General features: G+C 45.8%; 1 protein-coding gene across 1 annotated transcript in view; it reads left to right on the top strand.

The window, feature by feature from the left end:
* The first annotated feature begins 10,580 nt into the window (after positions 1-10,580).
* E2F3 (E2F transcription factor 3) overlaps positions 10,581-18,572 on the top strand; it is a 69,902-nt gene continuing 61,910 nt past the window's right edge. The window contains exon 1 of the mRNA XM_074985895.1: positions 10,581-10,709. Coding sequence (XP_074841996.1) covers positions 10,695-10,709 — 15 coding nt within the window. The 5' untranslated portion in view covers positions 10,581-10,694. The remainder of the gene's footprint in view (positions 10,710-18,572) is intronic.

Raw genomic sequence — 18,572 nt, 5'->3', positions numbered from 1 at the left:
CCCGCCACCTCCATGTGCCCAGAGAGGACAGACATGTTCTCCCACAGTTCACTGGGAAAGAATGCAGAGGAGCACAGCTTATGTTGGGATAGGGAACTGTGGGATGTGCATGACCCCAGAAGTTGTAGTGCCACTCACAAGTATGTAACAGTGCCAGTGCCAGATGCAGCAGCTTGAGTGCTATTGGCCAGTTTGGCTGCTTTCCCTTGAGCTAGGCTAAATCAAGAAGAAAACTTGAGTTACAGTGAAGGTATCCCATGGGTACATGAGAAGGAAGTGCTCACTTCCAGGATCTTTCTCAGCCTGTGCCATGAGTATCTTTGATGCTGGTCCTGGTCATATAGGTGAGAGGGGGACACATGAGGTGAAAGGGAGATGAGAGAGAAGGACGGAAGCCAATTGCTGGAAAGAGGCAAGAACAGGAGTTCTTGGTGTGGCTGTTCTGGCAGACATCAGAAAGAGACATAAAGCTTTGCTCCAAAAGAGGCAGATGGTGTCTGGTGGGGTCTTGTCAAATTGAGAGGAGTCTTGTATCACAGTTAAGATGCGGAAAGTGTAGTGGACTTGGCTTAGAAAATTCGTAGTAAAAGGCCTAAAGCAGTCGGGAAGAGGCAGGTGTTGAGTCTACAAAATTACTGGTGCCCAGGGACTATTTCTTCCAGATCTGCTTTCCAATACGATTAGTGATTTCAAAAGTGAAACAGGTGTAAAGTGAATTTGAGGGTCAAGACAAGAACACATTTATATCCAAATATGACTAAGTTAGACAACATGCCATGTTCACTTAGTGATTTAAGAGTTGCATTAGGATTAAAGGAAGATTTCCCTGTATATGTATTATGTAAAAGAATATCACAAGCCATTGACAGATTTTCAACAGTTCTGCCCAATACTCCCATAATTCTGATGTCTGATTTCTATACAAATTCACGTTAATCAAATGCTATTATTATGTAGAATATCTAATAGGACATTATGATAGGGACTGAATCACAAGACCCTTATGCAGAACTAAGGCAACCTCTAGAGGACACGGTCTTTCTCCTCCTTCACACAGCAAAATTCTGGAAATCTCTGCACTGCTTTCTTTGAATCATCTGCACCTAGTATCACAAATCTACTGCTTGTCAGCCAAAGTATTGCCTTTTATTTTCTCTTCCTGTCAATAATTTCAGAAGAAAGCCTGCGTGCAGTAGAGCAGTTCAGTGCATGTCATGATGTTGCTTCAACTTCTCAAGATCTTACCGACTCAGAAATTTTAGCAAAGCTGTCTGCAATATTCCTCCTGGCCACAAGAGTCCATTGTTCTGCTTATAGAGAAGGGAACAGATGTTGCCTTAATTACTTCCCTTAAGCTCTTGACAGTCTGAAGAATGGGGCAGAGTTCAACTTAGGCAGAAAAGTGCATCAGGAAAGCTGGACTTTCAGAACCAAGGTAGCAGCAACTTTAAACTCACCTGCCAATCATTATTCAGTAAAGGGGGAGTAATTCAGGTATTAAAAAATAAACCACACATGACAAATGCTGGTAGTCTTTTAACGCACTTCCAGAAGGTGCTCATGTACTTCCCAAAGGCAAATGAACTAAATTATCCCATAGTCAGTAATACTGAAAATTGAGCTCCCTACTCTAAACACCTTATCTTTTTTTTTTTCCTACTCTGATCTGTTTGTCATCACTCATATTATTCTCCTGGCCTGCCATTTTGAACACACCATCCCCATCCTCCTTTTCAAGCCTCTTTAGTAGTACCCTTGCTTCTTCTTCAGCTTTTTCTACACATTAGTTTTAATTATATAAATTACAAGCAATCCTGTAGCACCATAAAGATTAACAAATATATGAGGTAATGAGCTAAGAAAGTGGGTCTTACCCACAAAAGCTCATTACCTAATACATTTGTTAGTCTTTAAGGTGCTACAGGACTGCTTGCTATTTGTGAAGCTACAAGCTAACAAGGTTATCCTGCTGAGACCTTTAACTATATGTTAGCAACTCATTGACTTTTACCAAACACTGACGCTAGGGCCACACAGCAAAGTTATTTCAAGGTAAGAGACGATATTTCAAAATAACTGTGCTAGCGTCTACTTTACGCACGTGCTACTTCAAAAGAAATTTGAAATAGTGGGTGCATTATTTCGAATTTTGTAAACCTCATTGCAGGAGGAATAACACCTATTTTGAAACAGCTATTTCAAAATAAGCGCTGTTAAGACGTTGAATAGCGCTATTTCGAAATGAGTCATAATGGCATCCAATGGTACTATTTTGAAATACGCACAATGTGTCTGGACATGCTATTTTGAAATAACTGGGTGGTATTTCAAAGTGCATTCTTGTGGCTAGCTGTGTTATTTCAAAATCAGCTATTTTAGAATAGCTATTGCAGAACAGATTATTTTGGAATAACATTGGTGTGTGGATGTAGCCTGATAGGGCACCCAGTCCATAGAAAGTGCTCCCCTGCTAGCAGAATTCCCTGCCTTGATAATCATCTATTTCCCACTAATGCTCCTGAGTATAGTGCTACCCACTTATAGGGACTTCTCTAGCACTGACCTCACCTTTAAATTTAGTTAAAGTAAACCCTTGTCTCCTTAAAAAGGAGTGTTTTGCAAATTTCTGCTACTTGATATGCTGCTTTCTCTTCGAGGTGGTACGTAACCTTAGTCTTGTGCCTTTTTTCTTATTGTTCTTGAGGTAATAGTATACTTTTCTAAATTCCCTTTTGGAGGTTATTTCCATGCAACTGAAGTGCACCTATTCATACCTCTGAATGTAACAGGCTCTGCCTGCTTCTTGGAAACTTCTTTAATATACTCTTCCTACTCACCCTAGCCTTTTCTCTAACAGAAGCAATCTCCAGCTCTTTTTCAAATTCACTCTGTGACCAGGCTTCCGCCACGAACTGCCTAGCCACTCCTATCATTCTGGTTCAGACTTTTGACTTTGCTTATTTTTTAGAATGGTAAACTAAAAACAACCCTTACAGCGAAGAAGCCATGTGTTCAGTTTCGCTATATAATCCCTCTGAGTTTGTTGTGTTTGCCCTTTCCTTTTGTTGACACTTAATCTATCCAGACTCTAGACTATTGACAGGACTTCAAGTTGATGCAGGGTCTATCCCCACAAAGTTAGAACATTTGTTGGTAAGCTCTTGGGGGCCAAGAACTTTTCTTCATATGTGTCTGAAACGCCTACCACACCAGTTGCCTCTCCACATGCCAAGAAGGCTAATGGCATACTAGGATGCATTAGGAGGAGCATTTCGAGCAGATCTAAAGAAGTAGGTGTTCCCCTCTATTTGGCACTGGTGAGGCCACATCTGGAATATTGTGTCCAGTTTTGGGCCCCCCAGTATAAAAAGGATGTGGATATACTGGAGCAGGTTCAGCGGAAGGCAACAAAAATGATTAAGGGTCTGGAGCACAAGACCTGTGAGGGGAGGCTGAGGGATTCGGGCTTGTTTAGTTTACAGAAGAGAAGATTTAGGGGTGATTTAATAGCAGCTTTCAACTTCCTGAAGGGGAGCTCTAAAGAGGAGGGTGAGAAACTGTTCTCAGTGGTGTCAGATGGCAGAACAAGGAGTGATGGTCTGAAGTTGAAGAGGGAGAGGTGTAGGTTAGATATTAGGAAAAAGTACTTCACCAGAAAGGTGGTGAAGCATTGGAATGCATTGCCTAGAGAGGCTGTGGATTCTCCATCCCGCAAGGTTTGTAAGTCCCAGCTTCACAAGGTTCTGGCTGGGATGACTTAGTGGGGGTTGATCCTGCTTGAAGCAGGGGGCTGGACTAGATGACCTCCTGAGGTGACCCTTCCAACCCTATGATTCTATGTCAATTTTCTTTCCTTTGTATGCTTTTCTCTTCTTTGTCCCTTTACCCCACTCTGCTCTATTAACACTTTTTTAATTCTGCAGAGCCAGCATTGTTTTTCCCTCTCCCTTTTGCAGAGATCCCTAGAACTCAGTTCCTTCTTGAGGCCACCAATCTCCATTCCAATCCCCTGATACTGTGGCAGGGTGATACTATTGACAGTGCCTCCTCTTAGGTTTCAAAACCATCTTCATATGTACCCATAAGCAAGCTTCAACCTCCCTGTGTCTGGGCTTGCTCCCTTCCTTCACAAACATATCTCCCATTCTACTCCTGGACTTCCCCTTCACACACACCCATTCCCCACTCATCCCTCTCCAGAGTCATCATTCATCAATTTCTAATGTTCCTACTTCTCTCCTCAACATACATAAGATTGGCCAGACTGAGTGAGACAAATGCTCCAGCTACTCCAGCATCCTGGGGCCATGGGAGAGGGGCAGGGGAGTTAAGCCTGGCCTGGGTTAGGGCAGCGGAGGGGATGGGGGATGGAGTTGAGCCAGTGCTGTGACACCCTGTGGGGGGTTGAGCCAACAGCAATCAATGCCTGCTGTCCCAGATTGAATGAACTGAACAGGTAATTGTCAAGTGATCCATTCTGTCACCCATTCTTACACTGAACCCTCAACTTCTGGGCCATCTACCCTCTTTTCCTGCGGCCTTGTTTTCTGCTCAACCAACTCACTTTCCTCTGCCTTCTTAGTTCAAATTCTCCACTCACCCCCTTTCTGGAGCTCCACTTATCTGCTCCACATGTTCTCACTTCCTTACGAGTAGTGTTACACTCACAATCCCAACACTCCCTCCCCTACCCACACACTCCTTTTTCTACCTGACATATTCTACCATCCCCACCCTCTTGATTCCCTAGTTTCCAATTGTCTTAGGGCATGCCTACACTACCCACCAGACCAACAGGCAGTGATCAATCCAGTGAGGTCAACAGATCACATTTAATTATAGCCTTCTTCCATCACTTCTGGTCCTCCACCAGAACGAGAAAAGTAGGGGTAGTCAATGGGACAGCACGTGCCATCAATTCACCGCAGTGAAGACACCATGGTATGTAGATGTGAATGTCCACTTCTGCTTCCTTAGTCATGTGGCTGAAGTTGCGTCACATATTTTGATGGCCCATGGTAGACTAGACTCATCCTCAGGAATGCAATTCTCTCTCCCAGCTCTCTGGAACTCTCATTTTGTTACCTGCCTTCTGGTGCCTACACTACACCCAAGTTCTCTATTCCTCCATTGTAGTTTTATGCTTACCTCCTTCTGCCCTCTTTGTTTTCTGCTGTTGGTTCTCCTTTCCCTCCTTCTGCCCCTCTATTTCCTTCTTGCCTCTGTTTGGCCTCCAAATCCTCTACCCTTCCTCCCCAGCTTTCTAAAGAGCCTCTCATTAAGAGTGATGCAATTCAGTGTCCTTGAGTGGGAGAAGCAGGGGCTGTTTGCCCTCTAGGAAGAAGCCCACACAGCAGTGTGTGAGACCAAAGTGCTGCAGTGATGGCAACTGAAGTAGAGAGGCCTTATTGGTATTTGACAACCATGCTACCCCTTAGATCTCCTTATAGCTATTTCACTGTAATGTAAATGTTTAGCAGGATGTAAAGCACTGGTAATGCAGAAATAATATTCAACATTATCCACATAAAAACCTGGTTAACTTACAGTTAACTGCTTTTCCTATCAAGGCAATGACTCAAAATCAAAGGAGGCACCAATGCTGGCAACATTAGCCTGCAGATTGACCACAACTTGCATGAACTTGGTGTTGTAGAAGGTAAAATGTGACAGAGTTTACTCTGCCTGTTAGCAACAGATTAACTGGTAGCTTCCTCTTAGACTTCATTTTGAATGGTTGCAATGACAGGAAATGCAGCTGAGTAGTGTGAGCTCTCCATTAACCAAGTGTGGTTAGTTGATTTGACTGTTTTTTTTTTCAAATGTGAGGGTAGTTTGGAGCATCTGAAGGGTGTGGAAGAGATGGGAGGAGGATATCAAGGGCTGGTGGGCGAGGGTGGGGATGGTAGAAGTGGACAGCTGTAGTAGAAGGGAGTTGTGCACAGAGCATGGTTAGCAGGTGGTGTATGGTGGCAGAACATGATGGAAGCCTGGCTATACAGGGGACAGAAGAAGTACAATAGGGTGCGGTGCACGGGTGGAATTAGTGCTCCGTGAAGTGAGATGTGGGGTGGGAGTATCAGGGGTGAGACACAGGATTCTGCTGGCCAGCAGCATGACAAGAGATAGCTGGCTTCTGCTGCTAGTGCCAGAAAGAACCTGGCTTTCCTCTAGTGAACCTTCTATACCTTGCCCAAGAGGAGGTCCACTCTGATCTTCATCAGTCTGAGATTTCCATTGGCAATGCTAATGAAGAATATGGAGGAAAGCAGGGCTCTTGGAGAGGAAGGAAAGATATGTGGAGGTGGAAACCCATGGAGAAGTAGGGCTCAGTGGATTGGGAGGCCATGGTGGGGAATCATGTGATGAGTGCTGGGAATGGGGGCACAGGCTGAGGGGAGGCAAACTTCTGCAGCTGCTGCTGCCCACCCCCTGCTCCAGATAATCCTCCCCTTCTCGTCCATAGGATGGGTGAGGCAGCTGCTGCCTGGCCCCCAAAAGTGTGGGGCCTGGGGTGGCCACCTCACTTCGCCCTATGGAAGGGACAGCTTTGCACTGGAACATGGAAAAGTGGTGATTCTCTGCCAAGCACCACCCACAAAATAGTTACCATAGACTTGTGTCTAGAGCCCTGGATCCTAGAATCATGTGTTGACATCAGAATTGCATGGGGCGTAATGGAGTCATTGATACAGTATGTAATTGGGCCTGGGGGGGAGTGGTGCAGCAGCAGCCAAAGCCAAGGATGAAGGTTTGCGAAGAATGTGACCTTAGTCTGATGCACTTCACCAGGTCTATTGGAATGGAACTTCTGTTCTTAAAGACTGACATATTAGGGAACAGGATGCTTTCTTGTATCAAGATTAATTCAGTGGGAAGCCTGGAAGGAAATCTGATCCAGGGTAATCAGCGAGGATCCTGGGAGGAAGTAAGCTAGGAGGTCTAGTAGTTAACATTAAACAATGGAAATAGCTGCTGGACTTAATTCAATTTTTAAATTGAACTATATCATGATAAATAAAAGGAACTTTTTTGTGTACAATTTAGAACATGGCCTATTCCTGAGACATTATGAATTATTATAGATGTGTGAAGTTCAAAGAAAATGGGAACTGTTTCTTTAGTAACAGGGGTCTGGAAACAACAACTGTTTGGTAAAATAGTTAAAAAGGGCTCACTTTTAAACCTTACAAGTTAAAAGAGTTAACTGCACAAAGAAGGAAAGTCAGTTGGCCTCTGATAAATAGGCGAGGTTACATTCAGATGGCAAATTTAATCAGTGTGAGAAAATGCAATTTGAGTCCCATTTTCAATGCAAACCTCAACAGTTACAAGCAATGGCTCCATTACAAGATTGTCTTGCTGCTCTCTTTTAGTCATCACACCACGGGGCCCAGATTAACCCTGTCCCTTCCAACTGAGTTATGTTATTCTTCACAAAGTTACTCACGGTGGCCCCATCTGCTCTGTGATAGAACACTAGAACTGGAAGGAACCTTGAGAAGTCATCAAGTCCAGTACCCTGCCCTCACGGCAGGACCAAGCACTGTCTAGACCATCCCCGATAGATGTCTCACTCACCTGCTGTTGAATGTCTCCAGTGATGGAGATTCCACAACCACCCTAGGTAATTCATTCCAGTGTTTAACCACCCAGACAGTTTTTCCTAATGTCCAACCTAAAGCTGCAGTTTACATCCATTGCTCCTTGTCCTATCCTCAGAGGCCAAGGAGAACAAATTTTTCTCCCTCCTCCTTTTAATCCTCTTATAGGGACTTGAAAATTACTATCATGTCTCCCTGTGATGGGGTTCAGGGGTCCCCCTGCACTACACCTCGTTCGCTGGCAGGAGTGACTCTCACTCAGCAGGTACAACAGGAGATTTATTAGGCAACAGAGACCCAGTTTCTCACAGAAGCGACAGTACAGCAGTCAGAGACAGTCCTTCCAACCCGTCCTGGGGAGAAGACCCCGAGGGGTGCCCCTCTGGGGTGTAGCTTTCCCCCTCCTCAGGCTGGCTGCCTTCCAGCTCTCTCTTCCCCTAGCCTCTAACTGCACCCCCAATTCAAAACCCAGCTCGGCTCCTCCCTCCTCTTTGTTCAGGGCAGAGGTGTTACCTGCCAGTTGTAGCCCCAGGGTCCTCCTTAGCCACTGGGAGCTGCTCTGCTTGCCTCAGACATCCAGCCTGACTCACACATGCACTCCCCCCACTCCATCACACTCCTCAAGTCTTCTCTGTTGGAAATTAAACAAGTCTAGTTATTTCACTCTTTCCCCATAGTTCATGTTCTCTAGACATTAAATCATTCTTGTTGCTCTTCTCTGGACCTTCTCCAATTTCTCCACATCTTTCTTGAAATGTGTTGTCCAGAACTGGACACAATACTCCCAACTGAGGCCTAATGAGCGCTGAATAGAGGGGAAGAATGACTTCTCGTGTCTTGCTCGCAAAACTCCTGTTTATGCATCCCAGAATCATGTTTGCTTTTTTTGCAACAGCATCACATTGTTGACTCATATTTAGCTTGTGGTCCACTATGACTCCTAAAATCCCTTTCTGCAGTACTCCTTCCTAGACAATCGCTTCCCATTTTGTGATGTATGAAGCTGATGGTTCCGACCTAAATGGAGTATTTTGCATTTGCCCTTATCAAACTTCATCCTGTTTACCTAAGACCATTTCTCCAGTTTGTCCAGATCATTCTGAATTCTGAACCTATCCTCCAAAGCAATTGTTACCTCTCCCAGCTTGGTATCCTCTGCAAACTTAACCACACATACTCTTTATGCCGATATCTAAATTGTTGATGAAACTATTGAATAGAACCCGTTCCAGAACAGACCCGTCCTCCTTGCTCATGTATTCTTGGCTGTGTTCACTGGATAGATCTGGCAGGATTTCTCATCATTCTCTGTTAGGTCGCCCAAAGAACGCAGCAGTCACCTTCTCTTCTTCCTTGAGGTTAGTCCTCTCCCCGCCCTTACGGGGAGCCTCTCCCTGCACCGTGCCAGCAGCCGCACACCCACTAGGGCGGCGGGAAGGGAACACACCGGGATCGAAAGCTCCCCGGCACGTTCGGGAACGCGCAGACGCCGGCTGTCACTGTCACCGAGCCGGCGCACCGGGATCCCAGCGGCTCAGGGGGGAATCCCCGGCCTCGCCTCCGCAGCCAATCAACAGAGTCTATGCAAATAGCGCAACCCCGTACGGCAGCGGGCCAATGGGCAACAGGGAAGTTGTTAACTGGGTTGGGCATTGGATACGAGTGAGGAAGCAGCGGGCCAATGGGAGAGCCAGCTGTACAGGACGCACCCACTGGGCGGAGCTATGCAAATCTCGTTTGAAAAGCGGGCGGGAAATCCGAGTTTCGCGGGAGGCCCTTGGCGCGTAACCCGTCTCCCTTCCCTTCATTCATTGTCAGCAGCCGCCGCTTCCTGGAGCCATTTTCCAGCCGGCCCCACACAGCGGGAGCGGCCCCGCTCCATCCGCCGCATCTGCCCGCCCCTCCGCTTTCATCCCCCCCCGGGACCCCGAATCCTGCAGCCGGATCCCCCCCGGCACCCGCCGCCCCCACTATTTCGAGTCGGGCCTCGGCATCCAGGCGGAAAGGAGCCGGGAAGGCCGGGGGGGGGGGCGGGCGAGACTCGGCTACGGGGACAGACCCAGAGGGAAGGATGAGAAGGGGACTCCAGCCGGCAGCCCCAGCAACGCAGCCACCCGCACCTTCCATGGACTCCCGGGTGACCCCCGCCAGCTTCCCAGCCCACTTCGCCGCCGGCACCTTCATCCAGATCCGCAGCAGCGCGGCTGTGGCGTCCTATGTCTCCTCTGCCTCCCAGGCTCCCAGTGTCTTTGCCCTCACTGCGGAGGGGGGCCAGCCCGCTGGCGGCTCCCTATACTGCACCCCGCACGGACCGGCCGGCAGGACGGCGCTGCTGCAGCCCGCACTAGGAGGAGGCGAAGGCCGCCCCCCGGTAATTCCCCCCATCCCAGTGGGAGGGCGAAGGGGACACTGGTTAAGCCCCAGGCAGGGCCCCGCTGCCCCCTCTCCAGCCGGGGACAGGGGGCAGGAAGGCCTGGGACACCAGCGTGGTGCAATAAACTTTTCTGTCTCTTTCCCTCCCCCGCCAACTCGGGCCCGGGCTGGTCCAGCCGGCGCCTCCTCTCCACAACTGCGGCCGCGGCGGTGGTGCCCGTCCTGCTCCGGCTGCAGAGAATAAAGCGGGGAGGGTGGGGGCGGTTGCAGCTTGTTCCCTTCTCCCCGGCGGGGTCCGCGTCCCCCACTGATATTTGTGGCTCCAACAAAGAGCCCGCTGAGGCCGGTGCCTGGCGCTGCAGGTAGCTCGCGGCGCTGGGGCGTCCTGGGCGTGGGGCTGCGGCGACGGCTCCTCCAGGGGCTGGCTGGATGCGGGTCCCGCTGCTCCCGTGGCTGGGGGAGCGGGGGGCTCTGCCCAGCTGGTGTCTCCGCTTCACCCCGGACTCGCCGGTGACGTTTCGCACACGTGCGCGGAGGCCGCGTCTGTGACTGGGAGCCGGGCAGGAGGGAGGGGGCGCTGAGCCGAGTGGGGGGAGGGGGACACCCGCTTCCTCCTCCTGCCTCTGGCCTGGGACGGTCCTTGTCCCCCCCCCTCGCACGCGCGCGCGCGGCCTCCTCGCCTCCCGCGGGCTGCCCGGGGCGCTGCTGGGCTCGGAAATGCCCCTCCAGCAGGTTAGTGGCCGGGCACGCAGGGGCCAACAGCGAGAGCAACCCTCCCTTCTCCCCCGCCCCATAAGGAGGAACCTGGGAGAAGCATCCCCCCCACCCCATACTCAGGGCGCCCCTGCCCCCTGCCCTAGGGCTCTGGCACTCCCGGAGCAGCGGGGGGAGGGGGGCACAACACAATGCGGGAACAGGTAAGACATAATTTTTCTCCCTCCCCCACCCCGCCCTCTTCCCGAGTTTAGCTCCCCTCTTTTATCTCTTACTCCCGGCGCCCCCATAGCGTTCAGGGCCTCATCTCCCAGTCGGCTGCTCGCCCTCTGATGGCCCCTGGAAGTGATTGGTCAGGTTCCTGCTTCAGGCCCCGGGGTGTCTGGCCCATGTCATTTTAAAGTCACTTCATCTCCTCGGGGGAGGGGGCTTGGTAGTTTCTCTCTCCCCCCTCCCTGGCCTGCTCTAAGGGCAGGTTTCTTCCTTCCTATCCTAACCCCCTCCCTGGAGGGAAAGCTGGACCTTACCCTTCTGGTTCTGGTATTGTCTAGGGCTGTCATTTGAGATACAAGGGAGGAGGCAGGGGGATTTCTTGAGAACTCTGCAGAGTAGACTAAAGTGTAGGCAGGTGAGCGCTGGATGTTTTGGACTCATTAAACACACTGTGCCTGCCTTGCTGTCTGTGAAGTTCTTCCTGGAGGCAAGCCTCACCTGCTTGTTACAACAAAGATGGGTGGTGTAGTTACTAGTTGGGGAGCCAGATGATGAAATTCAGGTAAACCTCATAAAGAGGTCTGCTGAGAGAGAAAAATAGTCTTCTCAGTTTCCATGGATATAAGGGACTTGCACCCTGAACTGGCTTGACCCAGGCATAAAATGGACAGGCAGGTGCATGAGCAGTGCAGTTTTAACCTCCATGGTTTGGCTAAAGGATTTAAATAGCCCTGGCCCTGCAGGCATTCCAGCACTGGGCCTTGCTTGAGCATTCTCTCTGGCATTGTGATGCAGGCAAATGTCCACTAGGGTCTCTAAAATAAGATTACCAAACTCACTTTCTTCACATGGTCCAAACCAGTGTTTCTTAAACTTTTAGAAACCACAGAACACCAAACAATAATCTTTTTATGTGGTGCACTTACAAAAATTTTATTTAAAAAAAAATTGTCAGACCAAAATAACCCACCACCACCACCACAACAAAACCAAAGAGCAACATATACAGAAAAACCAAAATGAAATAATTTAATCGGGTATCATAGCAATGAAGAGGTAACGTTGTATCTGGTTTTAATAAGAGAAAATATTTACTATCAGTGTATAATATCAAAAAAGTGTCAGATACTCGCAGCACACCTGCAAGTTGTTCGCAGAACACTGGTGTTCTATGGAATGTAGTTTAAGAAACACATCTAAAACAGCAGTTCTCAGACTTAATTGCACTGTGAGCCCCTCCTGACAATGAAAATTACTAAATGACACCGGTGTCCTGTGTCGCTCTGGAATAGTTAGTATTTTGAATTAAAAAAATGCATTGCAAGCAGGGCAATTCCCCAGTGCCCCAGCCACAGGAGCTCCTGAATGCTAAATTGCTTGGGCTAAAATAACTCTTGAGCACAGGTCTTCAGGCATACAATACTAGCTTTTTAAGATACTATTTACTACCTATTCACAAACACCACCTCCCAGGTTGTATCTGGCTTGTCCATGTTTTTGCAAGAGTTTTCTGTTAAATTTAGTTGTGGCCTGGTGTTATCAATTTTAGAAGTACAAACTACTGTCACCTAAGGAATATGTTCCTTCTACTAGTAAGTGAGCATGTGCTTAGGGCTGAGTACTAGCTGATATTATGGAGACTCTAGAATTTTTAGGGAAGATCTAGTTCTAATTTAGTGAGATTTACAATAAAAACTAAAGGAAATGGATTTTAATGCCGTTTAACCTTAAGATACTCACACGTTGCACCGTGAAATGAGCTAGAAACCTTCCTAAGTGTTGGTTAAGATGTGGGAGTTTTTTTAATTAATAAGCTGTTCATGTCACTGTCTTTAATGTTACTGGCAAACCACAACGATGACATAAGCTTCCTTTTTATACAGTTGTTGCAGGTGCTTATTGCTGACAGGACAATGGAGGTTTCAGGAACGTGCATTATAGTCTCATCAAAAGATTACAGTAACAGTCGCATTCGAGGTTAAAAAAAGACATCTTCACTAAAAAAGACAACTTGATTTGCTGCTGTCATGCTTGTAAATCTTTCTGTAATTTTTAACCCACTAGTTAATCACATGGTATGGTACAGACTGCTCTGGAAACAGGATGTCCAGTCCAGTGCTTTTGTTTTCCAACATGACTTTGTTAAATGAATTCACTAACAGGCATATCTACAAGCATAATCACAAGAGAACAAATCTGTGAGGCTTACAATGTTGCGGGGGAGGGGGAGGCAGGCAGTTTTAAACCTCTACTTGATTAGTATTAAAAGTGTTCAGTCTATAGAGTTCTTATAGTTCCCTTTATAAACATGCCTCAAGGGTTAATAATATATTTACCGCTCTTAACAAATAGCAGAAATGGTTGTGCCTGGTGGGTGTCTTTCTTCAACCCAGCCCTTGCTACGGGACCTTTCTATCACCAGAGACCTCGATTATAGAGTAATTGTGGGCATGCAGTCTCTAAGCCACACCAGTGAGAATAGCACCACTCTGTTGTAGTAGGGCCTGGCTTCTGCAGATGCTGAGCTGACTGTATACGACAAATTGAATGGAAGCTGTGGCTGTTCAGCCCTTGAAAATCAGGCCTTGGGGCTTAGTTTGCACAACTTTCATGGACTGTGAGAGGACAGAAGTTAACCCTAGTGGTGTTTTAATTCCATAGTGAGTAAAGATTTAAACCTTCAAAAGAAGCAGTTGATTATGGTGCCTACATTGGTGGGGAAGGTTGTGCCAGGAGAGAAGAAGATGGTCATGCACACATCTCACAGCTAATACTCTGTGTAAGGCCATCTTCTAATATTTTTTTTAAACTTTCTGTGTTAGAAAGTCACTTCCATTTGTAAATCACAGTACTGGAGGACAGAATTACCATGAAACACTAATCCTCCAAATATTTCCAGTGAAAATAGTACAAAAATTCTTAGTGCCTTTTCATTGGCATGAGAAGCCTTTAAATAGAGGGCTATTTTTTTTAAGCCATGGGAAAAAGTTTAAATGGAGACACCACCCACATGTTAAGTCCCCTTTAAAAGGGGCTAAATCCTCTTAAGAATATTTTGAGAGGACTCCTGTGGCCTTTTGATGACATGAACTCTAGGGAGTCTGGTTCAGCATCCTTTCCTGCTTCAGAAGGTGGGCACGAGGAATTACCTTTCCATACTCAGTGCATACCACTTTTCCCCTTCATGTAGCTAACACATCTCTTCCCGTCCTCAAAAACTGTTCCTGGAATTAGAATAAAATGGGATAATTGCTTAATCTTATTAGCAGAGGTTAGGTAAAGGGGAAGATCAGATAGGACACAAGTGGTTGACAGTGAGATGAGGAATAACAGAAAATGGAAGAAATCCCTAAATGATGGTTAAGTCACAAAAAGGAAGTGGCAGTAAATTAACCCATAACTTTTTTTACTTAAGAAAAATAACTAAAATGTTGTCACTGGACACCTTGCAAATATTTCTCTGCCTAACTGTTACTGTTAACATGAAGAAATGTTTAGTGAAGTATGGGCATCTACTTCTTGAATATTTTTAACGGAACATATTCAGTGAAATACTTCAAAGATTCTCTCAGGTTAGGATTCTGGAGTTAAGAATTGGACCTCTTTCCTCTTCTTCCCTAAAGAATCCTTCATCTTTGCCACAGATTGCTTCTCAAAGAGAACTGAATGTGGTTGACTTTAGAGCCAGTCACTGCCTTTGCTTCTTTGGTCCCCTCTCTGATCAAACAACAGTGAGCATGTTCTCTCTCTTCACTGTCTCCAGAGTCAAACTTGCTGCTGCAGAACTGTTTACCTCCAGGGAGCACTCAATACACGTTTTGGGTTTAAGAAAAAGAATACTTTAAGGATTGTTTATTAAATTACAGATTTCGTTTTAAAATATCCATTGCTATTACCAGCACCTTAAAGCCTGAAAACCTGTTTCCCTAATAATTTTATCCCTAACTAAAGGAACAGAAGGAGATTGGGTGTGGGGGGGGTATGTGGTAATGATCCCTCTAATTTTTTCCACCCATGTGCAGAATGAATTTTGTTATGTGCACCGAGGTATGTGTACACATGCACCACTAGTAGAAACACATGCTGCTGGCTGGGGGTGCTCTGCTAATTTTTTGGGCAGCATTTGCATCTCTCCTGGATGGTTGCCCAAGTACTCAGTTTACAGAGAACACTGGTGGATGGGTAGCAGGTGGGGGCTAATACGATGCTTGTTTGAGAAACCTTTTGCTGCTGCCAAAAAAGCACTGAGCCTTTCTCACACAATGTTGTTTCTGGTGGGGGGCTCCATTTATCACATCTGCATTGGTTGGTAGGTGCAAAGCATGAAGTGATCCCACCTTTTGAATCATTGGTAATTCTACTTTGCATATCTGTCCAGTTGAGTAAGGGGACAGATGGTCAGCTGGAAGGAGGGGTTAAAAACCCCATGGTGGAAGACTCTGGCTTCCTTAGTCTTAAACCCCTTCAAAGGCAATTTAGAAAAGAAGTGCTGTGGGGGTCGATTGTTCCAAAGTACTGTGTTGATGGGCTCTTGAGAAATGCTTAGTGAAATGGAGTATGTGGTAGACAGAAAAAACCCTTGGAGCCTCTTGTCCCCAGGAATATGAGGGGCACAGGAGTGAACTTGTAAGCTGCCTCACCTCATCAATGGCATTCTCTCCCTCTTAGATCTGGAAGTGGTATACTCAAAAGTATTACACTCCCCAGGTCTTTAAATCCTACTTTTGGAGGTTTGTGCAGAATTTCAGTCATTTGTGTCCTTTCATATTCTAGTCTTCCCACATTACCTGAGTGGTGTCTACAGGGGAAGTTGAGTGGAGATAGCTACAGCAGAAATAGCTATGCTGGTCAATTTTCCTGTGCAGATAATTCCCTCCCTTACAGTTCATGTAAGATGTCCTTCTGAGTCCTGAAGGATGAAATCTGTGAGGGGAAAATGAACTCTGAAATTCATAAGAGTAAAAGGTGAGCAGGAATTAATCATGGAAGTTGCCAGATGTGTCTTACGATATGTCTGTGCTACAAACACTATGGTGACGAAACTGTCATGGTGTAGCCATGCTGCTTTTGCTATAGCAAGTGCTTATGCAATAGAGTGGGTTTTTCTGTCGCTGTAGTGAATGCATGCCCTTGGGAGGCTGTAGCTAGGCTGACAGAGGCTGAGACTGCCAATCCACTTCACTTCAGCTTCCAAGGACCCTCAGATGGTAATAACCCTTTAACACCAATGTGGGCCAGATTCAAACCAGAAACAACTAGAAAACTCCATGTTCTATTACCAAATCCTTGAGTCTTCAAGTTCCTGATCACAATTTTATTTTCAACTGGAATTTCTGAACCTAGTGCATGTGGCTGCCCTTATAAATTACTAATTTTAACTCCAGGCTTTTGTTTTTTGAGTAGCAGGTCTAATGGATTATAGCTTCCTGAATTGCTTTCTAGAGCAGCATCATGCATAACAGAACACAGTTCGTTTGGGAAAGAACTCATAGTAGATAGGTGTATTGGGAAGGAAGTGTCTAGTGGCAGGCGGGCAATGCTCTGTACTTAAAATAGTCGACTTCTCCACAGATGGTAGTGTTGGCTCATGAGCTACCAGGTTTGGTTTGATTTAAGCTTAGTATGAAGACAAACTTCACAAAATTACCTGATTTGCCTCATCTCAAAAAGGGCTTTCAAAAACTGGGGGGGGGTCCTTTCAGAAGGTCCCATCTCCACGGGCTGTGCGCAATTCAAAAAGCTGCCCTTTTGAATCTCTGCGGCCACCATTATGCTAATGAGGCACTGCATATTGATTGCAGCGCCTCAGTAGCATCTTTCGAACCCGCTCAATAACATGCCCCTTTCGAAAGGAAGGGGCACGTGTAGACCCAGCCAGTATGAATGAGATTAAGTGCTGAGCTCTTCCTTGCTTGTGCATTCTCTTCAACTTTCATATTTCAAACTTTCAACCTGTGTTGGTTCTGTTTTATCCAGGGCCATATTGGCAAGCAAGCTTGAAGCATTGAAGATAATCCTGAGCATTTTTTTATCTTTTTGTGTATAAAAGATGCTCAGATTATAGGGTGAGCAATGGTAGATTTTGTTGATTCTGCTAGGATATAGCTAATTTGCAGCTATGGGCAGAATAATTTTCACCATTCATAACTTACAAGTAGAGCTTGTGTATCCACATCTGTATCCACAAAAATGAAGTTCAGATATTGGATTATGCTCCAGTCTAAAAATTTGAAGAAGTGTCTCTTACCCATGAAAGCTCATTACTCAGTAAATAAATTTGTTAGTCTTTAAGGTGCTACAGGACTGCTTGTTTTTGTGAAGCTACAGGCTAACACAGCTACCCTTCTGAGACTAGGGGCATATGAAATTCTCTAGTGACTGAGGTGTAGACTCAAGCAGGGCACATGTCTTTCTAAGTTCTATTCTGGTTTGTTGCATGATAATGTGTAAGTAACTTAGGCCCATATGTTTGTGTCTACTAGCTTTGATTTTCTCAATTTATGAGTATCCAACATGAGGCACTTCTAGGGCCTGATATTCAGACAGATGCCATGCATCCGCACTTCCCATTAACATAATTTGGAGTAAAAGATACTTTGGCCCTTGGTGTCTTGATTCACATATCCAAAATTAGCTAACATTTTTTAAAAGGTGAGCCTTGCTCCCTGCCTCAGTTTTCACATCTGAAAAATGGGTCTGATACTCTGTTCACATGAGTGTTGCATGGCTTCATGTTGTGAATCTCTAAAATCTTGTCGAATGAAAGTGCAAAATATTTTCAGCAACTTAGTTTCTCTTTGTCAGAATTGTAACAGTGGCATATTAGTTAAGAATGGTCCATTTTAATCTTGATATTTTTCAGCTTTAACATTGTCTTATTGAGCAGTTATTGCATATGGGTGTGGGTGCAAAACAACTATTTTAATGTACTGTAAAGGAAAGACTTTCTCTTGTGAGCAACCATAGGATTTGCTTTCTTATCTTTCTCTTTATTAATGGTTCAACGGTCTTTTGGGTATATGTTGCACTGTTGACAATCAGAAAGAACCAGTTTTTAATTTTGTATTGGCAAGTTTCCCTTCTGCTTGATGATTATTAGGATTACTACAAAGGGATGCGGTGTTGCTTGCTGCTGGTTTGTTTAGGATTAGTGGAAGTGAGTGGTTGAAGATTCTGGTTGTCTGGCTATCATCGTAGCTGAGTGTATAACTCTCATCTTGCATGAGTAACATAATGGGAGCAAGAGAGATACAAATACAATAGGCTTGATTTTCTTTTTATTTAGTTATTTTTGCTGGAATTAAAAATTCGTAGAAATGAATGTGAACTCTTTAAAATGGGCTAACTTTGTACAGCGCCTTGCACAATGAGGTCCTTCCTAGCCTGTAGGTGCTATGACAATGCAAATAATCAGGTGTCTGACATTTTACAATCTGTTCAACCTGAGGCAGTATGGGTCCTTCATATAATCTATCAATGGGCATGTGAATTAGCTAAACCTGAACATCATGCACATTATTTTTCTTTTTATTGTGCACTTGAAGTTCATTAAGATTGTGTAATTTTGAAACTCCATGGTGGTGAGGTGACATCTAAGGCTTTGCTTATTGGTTAGATTGACTAGTTAATGTCTGAAATAAGGAAGGACAACCTCAGTCGTGCGGAATG

The sequence above is a fragment of the Carettochelys insculpta genome, chromosome 2 (genome assembly GCF_033958435.1).
Source record: "Carettochelys insculpta isolate YL-2023 chromosome 2, ASM3395843v1, whole genome shotgun sequence".
In the NCBI taxonomy this organism is placed as follows: Eukaryota; Metazoa; Chordata; order Testudines; family Carettochelyidae; genus Carettochelys; species Carettochelys insculpta.
The sequence above is the reverse complement of the archived record's forward strand: the minus strand, read 5'-3'. Positions and strand labels throughout refer to the sequence as shown.